Source organism: Lepidochelys kempii, chromosome 14, assembly GCF_965140265.1.
Source record: "Lepidochelys kempii isolate rLepKem1 chromosome 14, rLepKem1.hap2, whole genome shotgun sequence".
Classification (NCBI taxonomy): Eukaryota; Metazoa; Chordata; order Testudines; family Cheloniidae; genus Lepidochelys; species Lepidochelys kempii.
In genome coordinates this window covers 35,834,305-35,850,450 of record NC_133269.1, presented here as the reverse complement: position 1 = coordinate 35,850,450, position 16,146 = coordinate 35,834,305, and the positions used below count along the sequence as shown (strand labels likewise).

The 16,146-nt window shown below is 50.7% G+C and overlaps 1 protein-coding gene across 2 annotated transcripts; it reads left to right on the top strand.

The window, feature by feature from the left end:
- Nucleotides 1–1,185: 1,185 nt before the first annotated feature.
- On the top strand, nucleotides 1,186–15,764 carry LOC140897813 (E3 ubiquitin-protein ligase TRIM39-like). Of its 2 annotated transcripts, none has more exons than XM_073310910.1 (7): nucleotides 1,186–2,005; nucleotides 5,281–5,376; nucleotides 6,241–6,471; nucleotides 6,857–6,879; nucleotides 8,083–8,210; nucleotides 10,051–10,083; nucleotides 14,243–15,764. In XM_073310910.1, exons 1-7 carry the CDS (start codon nucleotides 1,586–1,588, stop codon nucleotides 14,755–14,757), a joined length of 1,446 nt encoding a protein of 481 aa, XP_073167011.1. In that variant the 5' UTR covers nucleotides 1,186–1,585; the 3' UTR covers nucleotides 14,758–15,764. The 2 variants fall into 2 exon arrangements, with proteins under 2 accessions (XP_073167011.1, XP_073167012.1); XM_073310911.1 differs by having other exon boundaries at nucleotides 1,399–2,005; nucleotides 8,095–8,210.
- Nucleotides 15,765–16,146: the final 382 nt, after the last annotated feature.

The window sequence follows — 16,146 nt, the reverse complement described above, 5'->3', positions numbered from 1 at the left end:
GCTCACTTCATCAGATGCATATCGTGGAAACTGCAGCAGACTTTATATATACACAGAGAATATGAACCAATACCTCCTCCCACCCCACTGTCCTGCTGGTAATAGCTTATCTAAAGTGATCATCAGGTGGGCCATTTCCAGCACAAATCCAGGTTTTCTCACCCTCCACCCCCCCACACAAATTCACTCTCCTGCTGGTGATAGCCCATCCAAAGTGACAACTCTTTACACAATGTGCATGACAATCAAGTTGGGCTATTTGCTGCATAAATCCAGGTTTTCTCACATCCCCCCCACCCCCATACACACACAAACTCACTCTCCTGCTGGTAATAGCTCATCCAAACTGACCACTCTTCAAGTTTAAATCCAAGTTAAACCAGAACATCTGGGGGGGGGGGGGGGGATTGTCATGCACATTGTGTAAAGAGTTGTCACTTTGGATGGGCTATCACCAGCAGGAGAGTGAATTTGTGTGGGGGGGTGGAGGGTGAGAAAACCTGGATTTGTGCTGGAAATGGCCCACCTGATGATCACTTTAGATAAGCTATTACCAGCAGGACAGTGGGGTGGGAGGAGGTATTGGTTCATATTCTCTGTGTATATATAAAGTCTGCTGCAGTTTCCACGATATGCATCTGATGAAGTGAGCTGTAGCTCACGAAAGCTTATGCTCTAATAAATTGGTTAGTCTCTAAGGTGCCACAAGTACTCCTTTTCTTTTTGCATCTCAGAAGAGTTATATTAGAATTGGAAAAAGGTTCAGAAAAGGGCAACAAAAATTAGTAGGGGGGAACAGCTTCCATATGAGGAGAGATTAATGAGACTGGGACTTTTCAGCTTGGAAAAGAGATGACTAAGTGGGGGATATGATAGAGGTCTATAAAATCATGACTGTGTGGAGAAAGTAAATAAGGAAGTGTTATTTATTCCTTCTCATAACACAAGAACTAGGAGTCATCAAATGAAATTAACAGGCAGTAGGTTTAAAACAAACAAAAAGAAGTATTTTTTCACACAATGCACAGTCAACCTGTGGAACTCTTTGCCGGAGGATGTTGTGAAGGCCAAGACTATAACACGGTTCACAAAAGAACTAGATAAGTTCATGGAGCATAGGTCCATCAGTGGCTATTAGCCAGGATGGGCAGGGATCGTGCCCGTAGCCTCTGTTTGCCAGAAGCTGGGAATGGGCGACAGGGGATGGATCACTTGACGATTGCCTGTCTTGTTCATTCCCTCTGGGACACCTGGCATCGGCCACTGTCGGAAGACAGGATACTGGGCTAGATGCACCATTCGTGTGACTCAATATTGATGTTCTTATTAAACTCCCCCTCTCTGCCCCCCTAAAACACCAGACAGAGATTGATTTGTTTCCCTGAGCACCAACGCTGGGAATTTGACGTGGCTCCCTGCCCACAGAGAGAGTCACATTTCTCCCCAGTCTGGAGCCCTTCCTAGACTGAAACTGTCAGCCACAGCTCACAGGAACAGCAGCAAATCAGCCAGATCTAAGGGGAACGCCCCATAGGCTGAGCAGAGGCTGAACACAGGGAAATGAAACTAACCCTGTCACGCTGCCATGGCCGCAGACAGCCCTGTACTAAGTCTCCAGGATGAACTCTCTTGTTCCATCTGCCTGGAGTATTTCAAAGAGCCGGTGTCTATCCACTGCGGGCACAACTACTGCAGGGCCTGCATCAGCCAGTTCTGGGGGGAGATGGATACAAACTTCTCCTGCCCCCAGTGCAGAGAAACCGCCCAGCAGAAGCTTTTCAGGCCCAACAGGGAGCTGGGGAAAGTTGTAGAAATAGCCAGGCAGCTGAGTTTCCAGGTCGCAGTGACGGCCCCCGGAGGGGAGCAAGGGTGTGAGACACACCGGGAGGCCCTGAAACTCTTTTGTGACACGGATCACCAACTAATCTGTGTGATCTGCAGAGAGTCGCAGGTTCACAGAGCTCACACGGTGTTCCCAGTGGAGGAGGCGGCCCAGGAGTACAAGGTAAGGCCTTCCACGGTAAACATCTGATGAAGTGAGCTGTAGCTCACGAAAGCTCATGCTCAAATAAATTGGTTAGTCTCTAAGGTGCCACAAGTACTCCTTTTCTTTTTGCGAATACAGACTAACACGGCTGTTCCTCTGAAAGGTAAGGCCTGGGTGTCTTGTGTTTCAGAGTAGCAGCCGTGTTAGTTTGTATCTGCAAAAAGAACAGGCGTACGTGTGGCACCTTAGAGACTAACAAATTTATTTGAGCATAAGCTTTCGTGAGCTACAGCTCACTTCGTCGGATGCATAGAATGAAAAATACAGTGGGGAGATTTTATATACAGAGAGAACATGAAACAATGGGTGTTACCATACACACTGTAACGAGAGTGATCAGGAAAGGTGAGCTATTACCAGTTTTGTTTTGTTTTGATGATAGTTATTTTCTATATTTTGGCTGGCGTAATGCCCCAGTGAAAGTCCCCAGAGCAGGGGGCAGCTGGCCCGCGCCGGACGCTTGGAGAGAAGTGAAAAAACCAGTGGTATAGTGACTGAACCGTGACAGCATCACTTTGGCTGAAGACAGGTTCTAGGTAATGCATAGTCATGGATCCCGAGGACAGCTAGCAGACTAGCATTGGTGGCGTAGCAGTTAGCATGGCTGCTTTCCAAGCAGTCTGTCTGGGTTCAGTGCCAAACAAACATGATGTTTTCCTCAGCTCTTCCCCTGCTTTTACCCCAGCAAAGCAGTGTTGCCAAGCAGAGAGAGGAGAGGCGCTCCCTTGCCATACCGAGGGCTCTGTGTGGCACAATGGATAGCGTGTTGGACTGCTAGGGAGCAGTGCCTGGCCTGCCTGCATGACGACAGTCATTCAAAGGCTGTGTGTTCAGATCCCACCGGAGTCACTTTAGCTGCTTTCCTGGCTACCATTGTGGCTTGTACGCAATAGGTAGGGCCCTACCAAATTCACGGGCCATCTTGGTCAATTTCACAGTCATAGGATTTTAAAAATCGTAAGTGTCATGATTTCAGCTATTTAAATCAGGAATTTCACGGTGTTGTAACTGTAGGGGTCCTGACCCAAAAAGGAGTTGGTGGAGGGGGTTGGAGTGCTCTTGTTGCTGGCGGCGGTGCTGCCTTCAGAGCTGGGCCGCTGGAGAGTGCTGGCCGCGGGCCAGGAGCCCAGCTCTGAAGGCAGAGCCGCCGCCCGCAGCGGCGCAGAAGTAAGGATGGCCTGGTGTGGGATGGCCACCCTTACTTCTGCGCTGCTGCCTGCAGAGCTGGGCCCTCAGTCAGCAGCTGCCGCTCTCCGGCCGCCCAGCTCTGAACTCAGTGCAGGAGTAAGGGTGGCAATACTGGTACCCCCTTAAATAACCTTGCAACCCCCCTGCCACACCATTTTGGGTCAGGACCCCCAATTTGAGAAATGCTGGTCTCCCCCTGTGAAATCTGTATAGTATAGGGCAAAAGCTCACGAAAGACCAGATTTCACAGGGGAAGACCAGATTTCACCGTCTGTGATGCGTTTTAGTGGCCGTGAATTTGGTAGGGTCCTAGCAATAGTCAGCCACTTGAGTGCAGCCAAATGGGGCCAAGACAAGGGCCGAAAGGCGCGCCTGGCTACCAGTAGGTAGAAGCCTCTACCTGTGTCTCCGCTCAGCAGGGAGACGTATTTAACCCCCTAGAGAATTAAGGAAAAAATGGGAAGGAGAAAAAGAAACCAAAGCCTCTTCCAATGGCTGAGGCCTGGTACAAGCCTTCTGCGGCTGCTCCTTTCAGGCCTATCTGGGTGCCCCCTTCTGGCCGTACCAGGGTTGGGGCACTGCCACTGAGCAGTGGGCAGCTGGGGTCCAGCAATCCCTGGCCTCACACTGAAGAGCCCAACTTTTAAGCCTCTCCACTAACTTAGGTGTCGACTCTTAAGCCACCCCACCTTGTGCTGCAGTATTTAGCCTTCTTGTGTGGGTTCTCTTGCCGGGGAGAACGGGCCCTGCTGGGCTCCATTGGAGGAGGAAACCTGGGCTGGAAAGGATTGTGGTCAGCTGGTCAAGCTCGTGCCCCAGCAGCTCAGGCCAGTGCTCTGACGAGTGTGGGAGGCAGCTGAGGAGGGTGGCAGGCCCGTGGCCTTGGGCCCCAGAGAGGGGAAGAGAGGAGGTGGCCAGACACTCGTCCTGGCAGGCTCGCCCTGCTCTCCTTCTCCTCTCAGATGTGCCTTCCTCCCCTCAGAGTGGCCATTCCCGCCTCTGGCACCTGGATTCTCCCCACATCCCGAGCAGGGAAGCCCCCTGCGCCAGGTGTTGCGGGGCCCTTTCCCAATTTGCTGGAGGGCTCCGCCCTGGAGTGTAGGTCTTGGGGGAAAAGGCAAAGGCTTGTCTCAAAGGCTGATTTTCCAGAGATGGCAGCCAGGGAGCTGCTCTGCTTTGCACCTAGGCTCTGCTTTCACCCTCTCTACTGAGAGTGAAGATGAAGATTAAACCACCTTTAGCCCTTCAGCTCCACGGAAGGTTTCTGTCCACCCTGAGCTGGCTGTAAGACACCTGGGCTAGGATGTGGCCGGTGTAGCACCCCGTGAATGTCCCCACCAGAGACTGTCCCTGGAGCAGGTGGCAGCTGGTCTGTGCCAGACTTTGGGAGCCAGCCACCAGAACCCCTCAGGGCTCAGGAGGGAAGTGAAGAAAACAGCAGTATAGATAATTGAACTCCGCCAGTGTCACTTTGGCTGCAATCTGGCTGAAAACAGGTTCTAGGTAATGCATAGTCATGGATCTTGACAGCTCCCAGTAAGGCAGCATTGGTTGTGTAGTGGTTGGCATGGCTGCTTTCCAAGCAATTCGTTCGGGTTCAATTCCCAGCCAGCTCAGTGTTTTCCTCACATCTTCACCTGCTTTTACCACAGCAATTGCAGTGTTGCAAAGTAGAGAGAAGAGATGAGGTGCCCAACCCATCCATCGCGCAATGGAAAGTGTTTTGGACTTCTAAGGAACAGCACCTAGTATGGTTTGGTTTGACAGTCATTCAAAGGTTGTGGGTTCAAATCCTCCCAGAGTCACTGTAGCTGTCTGCCATTCTGGCTGTTACAGAATAGACAGCCACTTGAGGACAGAAAGGCGCACCGGGCTACTTGGCCACGCTGAGGGGAGGAGGGTCCAGGCCAGCTGGTGCCAGAGGGAGGCCCTCTCTTGTGCACAGGGCTTGGTAGGGAGGACAGACTCCCTGATTCCTGCTGAGGAAACTGTCCACAAACACACACAAAAAGTTAGTTCCAGCCATGTTATTTTTCTTCGCTCAGAAACAAATCCAGACCCGGCTGCAGACTCTGAAGGAAGAGAGAGAAAAACTCCTAGGGTTGAAAGTGTCAGCAGAAGGGAGAAGCCGGGAGTATCTGGTATGTGTGTCCAGTGTTATCACTCAGCAGAAACATGGTGTGGGAGTCTGTCTCCCTGGATGAGTGTGGGGATGGGGGTGTGTGTGTCTCTGACCACGTCTGGTGGGATCACGGGGAACCAATATTCCAGTCAGTTCCTGCCTGGGGATGGTCTCACATGGCTTAAACTGACCTTTGCCCTCCCTGAATTCTGGGCCCTCCAGGCAAGTTAGAGCAGCCTCGGGGTTGCACAAGCTGACTTTGGCTCCCCAAGGGACCCGAGTAGCAGAGACCAGCTGGGATACAGTGGGCTTTTTCCACGCTGCTGTTGTACCTCTTATTCCATAGGCTGGGAGCAGGACTACTGTCGAACATAAATGCCATTCTACCCTGGTCGGGGCAACCCGCAGCACAGGGTTATTCTCAGTGCAATTTAAAAAGGCCTGAAAATTGGGCTTCCCGTGTCTGTGCATGTTGCCCTTTGGGCATATCCCTGTCTCTCCATGGGCTGGATTGTGCCAGCGATTTCTACCCTTCAGTGAGGCTGGACCAGATCCCGAGGATCTCAGAACAGCCCTGAGGGAGCTCAGCAGCTGCTACAGCCATGGTAGGGATGCAATTGCTACTCTGGCCAGTGCAGGCTGTGGGGCCATGGCCCTGCCTCCTCCCTTCCCAGACATCAGAGAAAGTAGGACCAAGATGGATGTTCTTGGCAAAATCTTCTCTCTGACAACTCGGAGAAAGTTCCTCTCTAAATGGCAAGTTCTGAAGTTTGGATCTGCAATGAAATTTGCCCCATTGCACAGTCAGGGCCCAGGGAAATATCCCCTGACCCTCTCCACATCCCTGACCTGCCTTTTCCCTCTTTCTGTCTGTTCATGGCAGGAGGAGACAGACGCCCAGAGGCAGAAGATCATGTCTGAATTTGAGCGGCTGCGGCAGTTCCTGGAGGAACAAGAGCGACTCCTGCTGGCCCGGCTGGCAGAGCTAGAGAAGGGAATGACAAAAATGAGGGATGAAAATGTCACCAAACTCTGCAAGGAGATTTCCCATCTCAACGAGCTGATCCATGAGATGGAGGGGAAGTGCCGGCAGCCAGCAAGTGAATTCCTACAGGTGAGATCTTGGCTCCTAGTATAGACTTGGCAAGCTGGGAAATATTATGTGAATCACACTATTGCACCCATTATAAAGCTGGAGGAACGGTGGCACAGCCAGATGATGTAACTTACCCAAGTCACTAAGGGTGTCCAGGGCAGTTCAAGGAACAGAGCCCAGATCTCCTGCGTCCAAGGTCAGTGCTTTAACCACAAGGCTGCCGGCTGGAACAGGAGCCTGGGCTCTGTCTTTGCAATGCGACGGTGCTAACCGTGACGCTGCCGAACGCACCTCCCTGGGAATGAGGCGTGTGCCCCCTTCATCCGTGGGACATAGAAACAGGTTCAGTGACCACGCGTTCTTTGTTATCACTGTGAGACTGAGCTTCCTTTCTTCTCTCTAGGACGTCAGAAGCACCCTGAGCAGGTACGTGGCATCTTCTCAGTCCCCTCTCTCGCTTCACTGTGCTTGGGCCCATGTCCAATCCTCATCTCCTTCACAGACAACAGCAAAGCATGCAGGGCAGGGTATTCAGGCATTTGCCCCCCTCTGGTGAAGCAAAACTTGGGCTGGATGCTCTTTAATTATTAACCTGAATATAGGAACTTGCTATAAAAACTCCATGGCCCACCTGTGCCACAACAACTGGCACTGTCTACACCAGGGGTTAGGTCAGTAAAACTGTATTGCTCAGGGGTGTGGATTTTTCACACCCCTGAGTGACAGCGTTATACCGATGTAAGTTTGTAGTGTAGACCTGGAATTAATCCAAAGAGTGACAGAGCTGTAGTGATCTGCCAGTTCAAAGTGTCTGTCAGGGTGGACCCAAAGTGTGTTTCAGGATTCTGGCCCTGTCAGATATCAAGCAGCAAAGAGATGGAAAATTTTCCTGTGACTTTGCTTTATTTCCATCATTCAGCTTCCAAGCTCACAGGAATGAGCTTTCTTGCAGGTAGCATTTCCAAGGTGCAATAGGGCCATTAACCAATCCTTTGTATTGTGATGTTTCTTGATGGCCCATCTGATTTTGACAGTCCTTTTGGGTGGGCTGGGGGGACAGTTCCCATGCGTGGGTTCCCAAATTCACAGCAAACATTCTCAAAGTTATAGAGTGTACATATACATATTTTTTATAGCATGGAATATCGGCATTACAAGTGAGATTAGTGCGGGCAGCAATTTACAAGCATTTTACAGGTTTCAGAGTAACAGCCGTGTTAGTCTGTATTCGCAAAAAGAAAAGGAGTACTTGTGGCACCTTAGAGCATTTCACAGAATCTCAATACTAAATACATTCTTATAAGACTAATAGCTATTCTGAGCAAAACTAACACACAAGTGAACCAGTCTGGTCTCAAGCTATGAGTTTTCCAGTTCTTCGCTAATGCCTGCAGCCCAGGCAAGAGCTGGCATCTGGCCTGCCAGCGTCACAGGGGTCACTATAAGAGAGACTTGCTCCGCCATTGGTTGGGCTGGACCTGTTCTGAGGCTGGGTTACACAGGGAAATGTGCTCAACTTAACAGCTTTCACAGCCCATCTGCTTCCACTGACATGTGACTGATATTAAATGATGAATGCCAAAATAATGGAGAATAACGATGAAGTAATCAAATGATGAATCAGAACAGCCTGTCTCCTAGGTGCGAGAAGGGGCAATTCCAGCAGCCAGTGGAGATTTCTCCTGAGCTGGAGAAGAGACTCAGCGATTTCTCTCCGAAAATCCTTGTTCTAAAGGAGACTCTGAAGAAATTGAAAGGTACAACCAGGAAGGGATCTAGAAAGGGAAATAAAAAGTTGTCTCCAGAATTGTGGGATTTGCTGACCAATCAACTGCTAATTTAAAACTAACGGAAAAGAGATAGATCAATATTCTTGAATGAGGGGACTGGGCTGGTGAATTTTCTAGGGCAAATGAAATTTTGATTTCGAAACAACTATGATATGAATGTGAATCATTGTCACCTTAATTTGTTTGCCTGAATTATAGAGGAATGTAATCTCTTTGGAGGAAGCAAGCGTTACGGCCATACAGAGTGCTCTGATCTTATTTCTGCCTGGGTTGAATTTCAGTCTGGCCTCAGTAGAAATTCCCTGGGCATAAATAAAGTTCATGACTGATCAGAGAGGACAACACAAGTCTGATGCATGAAGTCCTCCTTACACCGTATTAAGTGGACTTAAGTCATGCACAGGTTGATCATTCTACATGGGGGAGGGGAGACATTTCACATTCACTCTTAGGCCTTGTCTACACGGCCGCTTTACAGCGCTGCAACTTTCTTGCTCAGGGGCGTTAACCTCCCCCCCCCGCAAGTGCTGCAAGTTTCAGCGCTGTAAAGTGGCAGTGTAGACAGTGCACCAGCGCTGGGAGCTACTCCCCTTGTGGAGGTGGGTTTTTACAGCTCTGGGAGAGCTCACTCCCAGTGCTGGCATGCCCTTAGGGCTTGTCTACACTTCCATTTTAAAGCGCTCTAACTTGCTGGCTCGGGGGGGGGGTGAGAAATCACCCCCCTGAGTGCAGCAAGTCTGGGCCGCGCTCCCAGTGCTCGGAGCTAACCCCCTCGTGGAGGTGGATTACCAGGAGCGCTGGGAGACCTCTCTCCCAGCGCCTGCGCGGGACCACACTCGCACTTCAAAGCGGTGCCGCGGGACAGTAGCGTAGCTAGGGGGGAAGCGGGGCAGCGGCTGCTCCCCCACCGAGCAGAAGTGACGCTTCTTTAATTACTTGGCGCCTTTACAATTTTTACTCACCCGGCGGCGCTCCGGGTCTTCGGCGGCGGGTTCGGGGGGGACCAGAGATGAAAAAAGGCACCACTCCCTGATACTCACCCGGCGGCTCCCTGGGTCTTCAGCAGCACTTTGGCGTCGGGTCCTTCACTCGCTCCGGTCTTTGGTGGCATTGGCCTTCAGTGCCGAAGACCAGAGCGAGTGAAGGACCCGACGCCGAAGCACTGCTGAAGACCTAGAGCGCTGCCGGGTGAGTACAAGCGGGTGGCCTTTCTTAATCTCCCCTCCCCCTGTTTTTTCCACCTGGCTATGCCACTGCCACGGGAGCGCTCCCGCGGCAGAGCTTTGAAGTTTCCAGTGTAGCCATGCCCTTAATTTCTCTTTCTGTCTGGGTATCTCTGACCCTTTCCTTCTGCGTTTGGCCCAGCCGGCAAGCACATGTATCCTGATTATCTGTAAAACTGGGCCTTCAGTATTAAAGCTGGTCAAAACGTTTCATTCAAAAAAAGTTTGGTAGAAATTCCCATCCCCCCTGAAAAAAACACTTCCAAAACCACAAAGAAAACAAACAGAAACAAACAAACAAACCCCCCCTGATTTTGTTTTTATTTTTTTTCCCCAAAAATTCTCTAAATTTTGATTTTCCAGGTCGTCATCCCCCTCCCCATTCTTTTTTGGCACCAAATACAAGTGGGGTATTTTTGTTTTGTTTTTTCACTTTTACATTTTTCTTTCTCTTTTGCCACCGTGTAATATTTAAACACTTCTTCTTGTTATGTCCCCAAATTCATCCCAGCTCTGGTTATGGACGGCAGAAATCCCACCATAACGTGACAGCATGACATCTTATCTTTCTCCTCTCTCTCTAGACACCCTGCCCTCCGAACTGGAGAGAGAATGGGGTGAGTACCTCTGGGAAAGGTGGGGCCGGGGAAGAAGGCTGCAAATGGGAAGAGATCATAACAGTTTGTAAAAAGAAAAGGAGGACTTGTGGCACCTTAGAGACTAACCAATTTATTAGAGCATGAGCTTTCGTGAGCTACAGCTCACTTCCTCAGATGCATATCGTGGAAACTGCAGCAGGCTTTATATATACACAGAGAATATGAAACAATACCTATTCCCACCCCACTGTCCTGCTGGTAATAGCTTATCTAAAGTGATTTCCAGCACAAATCCAGGTTTTCTCACCCTCCACCCCCCCACACAAATTCACTCTCCTGCTGGTGATAGCCCATCCAAAGTGACAACTCTTTACACAATGTGCATGACAATCAAGCTGGGCTATTTCCTGCATAAATCCAGGTTCTCACATCCCCCCCACCCCCATACACACACAAACTCACTCTCCTGCTGGTAATAGCTCATCCAAACTGACCACTCTTCAAGTTAAAATCCAAGTTAAACCAGAACATCTGGGGGGGGGGGGGTAGGAAAAAACAAGAGGAAACAGGCTACCTTGCATAATGACTTAGCCACTCCAAGTCTCTATTTAAGCCTAAATTAATAGTATCCAATTTGCAAATGAATTCCAATTCAGCAGTTTCTCGCTGGAGTCTGGATTTGAAGTTTTTTTGTTTTAAGATAGCGACCTTCATGTCTGTGATCGCGTGACCAGAGAGATTGAAGTGTTCTCCGACTGGTTTATGAATGTTATAATTCTTGACATCTGATTTGTGTCCATTTATTCTTTTACGTAGAGACTGTCCAGTTTGACCAATGTACATGGCAGAGGGGCATTGCTGGCACATGATGGCATATATCACATTGGTGGATGTGCAGGTGAACGAGCCTCTGATAGTGTGGCTGATGTTATTAGGCCCTGTGATGGTGTCCCCTGAATAGATATGTGGGCACAGTTGGCAACGGGCTTTGTTGCAAGGATAAGTTCCTGGGTTAGTGGTTCTGTTGTGTGGTATGTGGTTGTTGGTGAGTATTTGCTTCAGGTTGCGGGGCTGTCTGTAGGCAAGGACTGGCCTGTCTCCCAAGATTTGTGAGAGTGTTGGGTCATCCTTTAGGATAGGTTGTAGATCCTTAATAATGCGTTGGAGGGGTTTTAGTTGGGGGCTGAAGGTGACGGCTTCACCTTCAGCCCCCAGCTAAAACCCCTCCAACGCATTATTAAGGATCTACAACCTATCCTAAAGGATGACCCAACACTCTCACAAATCTTGGGAGACAGGCCAGTCCTTGCCTACAGACAGCCCCGCAACCTGAAGCAAATACTCACCAACAACCACATACCACACAACAGAACCACTAACCCAGGAACTTATCCTTGCAACAAAGCCCGTTGCCAACTGTGCCCACATATCTATTCAGGGGACACCATCACAGGGCCTAATAACATCAGCCACACTATCAGAGGCTCGTTCACCTGCACATCCACCAATGTGATATATGCCATCATGTGCCAGCAATGCCCCTCTGCCATGTACATTGGTCAAACTGGACAGTCTCTACGTAAAAGAATAAATGGACACAAATCAGATGTCAAGAATTATAACATTCATAAACCAGTCGGAGAACACTTCAATCTCTCTGGTCACGCGATCACAGACATGAAGGTCGCTATCTTAAAACAAAAAAACTTCAAATCCAGACTCCAGCGAGAAACTGCTGAATTGGAATTCATTTGCAAATTGGATACTATTAATTTAGGCTTAAATAGAGACTTGGAGTGGCTAAGTCATTATGCAAGGTAGCCTGTTTCCTCTTGTTTTTTCCTACCCCCCCCCCCCCCAGATGTTCTGGTTTAACTTGGATTTTAACTTGAAGAGTGGTCAGTTTGGATGAGCTATTACCAGCAGGAGAGTGAGTTTGTGTGTGTATGGGGGTGGGGGGGATGTGAGAACCTGGATTTATGCAGGAAATAGCCCAGCTTGATTGTCATGCACATTGTGTAAAGAGTTGTCACTTTGGATGGGCTATCACCAGCAGGAGAGTGAATTTGTGTGGGGGGGTGGAGGGTGAGAAAACCTGGATTTGTGCTGGAAATCACTTTAGATAAGCTATTACCAGCAGGACAGTGGGGTGGGAATAGGTATTGTTTCATATTCTCTGTGTATATATAAAGCCTGCTGCAGTTTCCACGATATGCATCTGATGAAGTGAGCTGTAGCTCACGAAAGCTCATGCTCTAATAAATTGGTTAGTCTCTAAGGTGCCACAAGTCCTCCTTTTCTTTTTGCGAATACAGACTAACACGGCTGTTACTCTGAAACATAACAGTTTGTGTTGGTGACCCTGGATTCACTTGCTGAAGAAGCTTCTGAGATCAACAAAACCAAAGCTGCTATGACTAGAGAATGGGCATTCCAGAGAGGGGGATGGCTTTAAACACTCCAGCATATTAACCCCTTAACTGGTTGGACCGAGCCTCTTGCTGTCTCCGGTCATCCTCTTCGATCTCTCTCTCTTGCCGGGTTGGGGGGTCTCCCTTCACCCTGTCCTTGGGGACTCTCTCCTGGGTGCTCCATCTTGTCCACCCAGGTGGGGAGGAGACCCTCTCCTGCTGGTGCCTCCTTCTCTTCCTCCCCTTGTGGGCTGGGGGCCCTTTCTTGTCCTTGCCATCCATCCCCCGTTTGCTGGGGCAGGGGAGTGTCTCATCACCCCTCCTCCACCTTCCACGTGCTGCTGACCCATCCCTCTGCCCCACACCCAGTGTCAATCCCCAGCCCCTTCCTTCTGAAGTGGGGTTTGCACAATGTCCCTCCTGTGTACGGTCCTACCAATTTCACGGCTTTGAAAAACGCGTCACAGACTGTGAAATCTGATCTCCCCTGTGAAATCTGGCTATGACGGGGGAGGGACATGGCTGGGGGTGCCCCAGCCTTGGGCTCCCACTGTGGGCTGGGCTCCAGCTGCTAGTCCCAGTCCAGGCTAGGGAGGGACAGGACTTCCTCTTCTCCTGCAGGGGCTGCTCTGAGAGGCAGGTCAGACTCACCTCCCCCCAGGCGCAGGAAGCTCTGCAGATGCTGGCTGGGACAGCTCCTGATCCCCCCATACCCTGCGACCCTCACTTCTGCGCTGCTGCTGCTGCTGCAGGCTTTAGAGCCTGGCGCCCAGCCAGCAGCAGCTGCTCTCCGGCTGCCCAGCTCTGAAGGCAGAGCCCCCACCACCAGCAGCGCAGAAGTAAGGGTGGCAATCCCACAACCCCCCTACAATAGCCTTGTGACCCCCCCCCCCCATGGCCTCCTTTTGGGTTGGGACCCCCACGGTTACAACACTGTCAAATTTCAGATGTAAACACCTGAGACCGTGAAAATCCCACGACTGTGACACTGACCAGAGTAGGTCCCTACCAAATTTATGGTCCATTTATTTGCCATCTCCTGCTTCCTCCCTCCTGGCTGGCAGGGCTGGGGAGGCATCTCCCCAGCAGCCCTCCCTATAGGCGCCGACTCCGTGGGTGCTCGGGGGCTGGAGCACCCACAGGGAAAAAATGGTGGGAGCTGAGAACCCACCGGCAGCCCCCCATCAGTTCCCCCTCTGCCCCCAGTGTTTGCTGTCCGCTGGCAGGCCCCACTCATCAGCACCTCCCCCACCCTCCTGCAGCCTCCTGCCCACTGGGAGGGGGAGGAGCGAGGGCACCCGTGCTGGGGGGAGGGGTGGAACTGAGCGGAAAGAGGCGGGGTGGGGTGGAGTGGGGGCGGGGAGAGGAGGGATGGGGTGGGGCCTTGGAGGAAAGGGTGGAGTAGGGGCGGGGCCTGGGGGCAAAGCACCCCCCTCCCCGCACATTAGAAAGTTGGTGCCTGTGGCCTCCCTCCCCTGCTCTCTCCCTGCTGCCCGGAGCAGGGCAGCCCCTGCAGGGGGACCAGGGAGATGCCACTGGGGAGGAGGCAGAATCTGCAGCCAAAAACGTCAGCTATAACAGCACCTCTAGGGCCTGGGAGGAAGGCCACCGAGAAATCCCTGATCAGCCCCAGCACAGAGGCAGCTCCCTGCTGGGGCAAGGCAGGAAATTGGGAAGGGTCCCAGCCGGCTGGGGAGTGTGAGAAATGGTCCCAGCCTCCCCCAGGGCCGAGCTCTGCCCCTAACGCTCGGATTCTCTCCCCCCAGCGAGTGTGACTCTGGATCTAGACACGGCTCATCCCGAACTCGTCCTGTCTGAGGATCGGAAAGGCGTGAGGAGGGGACACAAGCGGCAGCTTCTTCCTGACAATCCGGAGAGATTTGACGCTGAGCTCTGCGTGCTGGGCTGTGAGGGGTTCACCTCTGGGCGACATTTTTGGGAGGTGGAGGTGGGGGATGGAGGAGGCTGGGCCGTGGGAGTGGCCAGAGAGTCTGTGAGGAGGAAGGGAGAGTTTATTTTTCGACCTGAGAAGGGGATCTGGGCTGTGGGACTGTGGAAGGGTCGGTACTTGGTTATCACCTCTCCTGCGACCCCTCTGTCTCTGAGCTGGGTGCCCAGGAAGATCTGGGTGTCTCTGGACTATACACAGGGGCAGGTGGCATTTTTTGATGCGGATAGTGAAGCCCCGATCTTCACTTTCCCACCGGCCTCATTCATGGGGGAGCGAGTCCACCCCTGGCTCTGGGTGGAGATGGGATGCCAGCTCAGGCTGTGCCCCTGAGACGTGGGGTGAAATTCACCGCTGCACCTTTCCTCCAGGCAGAGGCTCCCCCGGCACCTGGACTCCCCGTTTCTGGGACTCTGGCCAAGTGCAGGAAGCCTCTGAACTGACACAACCTCAGGTTGCTGGATGTGATTAGGGCAGAGAGCCCAATCCCATTGCCCAGTCTAGCCCTAGCCACTCTGATTCTGGAGCGCTCTGGCAGTCTGCAGGTCCGATGGAGGGAGAGGGAGCCACAGGGTAGGGACAAAGGTGGGGACTGGAGAACAGTTTTACTCCAGTGACTTCACTCCTGATTTACACCAGGGTAGGTGAGAGGGGAATCAGACCCAGTGACTCCCAAGGGGTCACTCCTGATTCACACTGGAGTGAGTGAGGCCAGGAGGAAGTCACCTCCAATGGGAGTGACTCCTGATTGACACTGGTGTGCATGAGAGGGGAATTAGCTCCAATTATTCCAATGGGAGACATGGCTAGAAAGGGTTAAACATCCTGCAAAATAAATAACCCTCAAAAGACATGTAGGGAGATAATGTTTGTGTTTTTGTGTATTTACATATGTATGAGTAGGGTCTACAATGTAATCAACAGTCCCTGTCTATGCTGTATTCTGATAATTCAGAGGTCAAAAGAAGAGCCTATCATTTAAATGAATTCTAAACATGGGATATCTCGGTATTCATCTCTCTTTGAAATGTACTTTGAATGGTGGAGGAACAAGCAAATGGCCTTATGTTAATTCGTATAGCTAAGTATTGGTGATGTACCTCCTTCAAAGTCACCTAATTACCTTTTGTTCCCTGAGTAACTCCAACTTGTCAAAAGACATGAAATTGTATAAAAGATCCTTGGATCCTGATTCTGTCATCTTAGATTTGCTTAAGCGTCATCAGGGAAAGTTTGAGTCGCAAGACTGAGGTCCCACTTATGCTGGTACTCACTGAAGGTGATATTGGACATTGGACTATAATCTAGGAAGACAGGTTTCAGAGTAGCAGCCGTGTTAGTCTGTATTCGCAAAAAGAAAAGGAGGACTTGTGGCACCTTAGAGACTAACCAATTTATTTGAGCACAAGCTTTCGTGAGCTACAGCTCACTTCACTGGATGCAAGTGAGCTGTAGCTCACAGAAGTTTATGCTCAACTAAATTGGTTAGTCTCTAAGGTGCCACAAGTCCTCCTTTTCTTTTTATAATCTATGAAGTATTTCTGAAAGAACTCTTTGCAACCACAAAGCTCAGCATCTGTGCTATGAATCTGCACCTCAATAAATTGAACTCATGTCTGTATGTATATTGATCTTTTAACCATACTCTCTGTCTTTTGTTTTTAAATAAATTTTAATTTAGTTAATAAGAATTGGCTGTAGTGTGTATTTGGGTAAGATCTG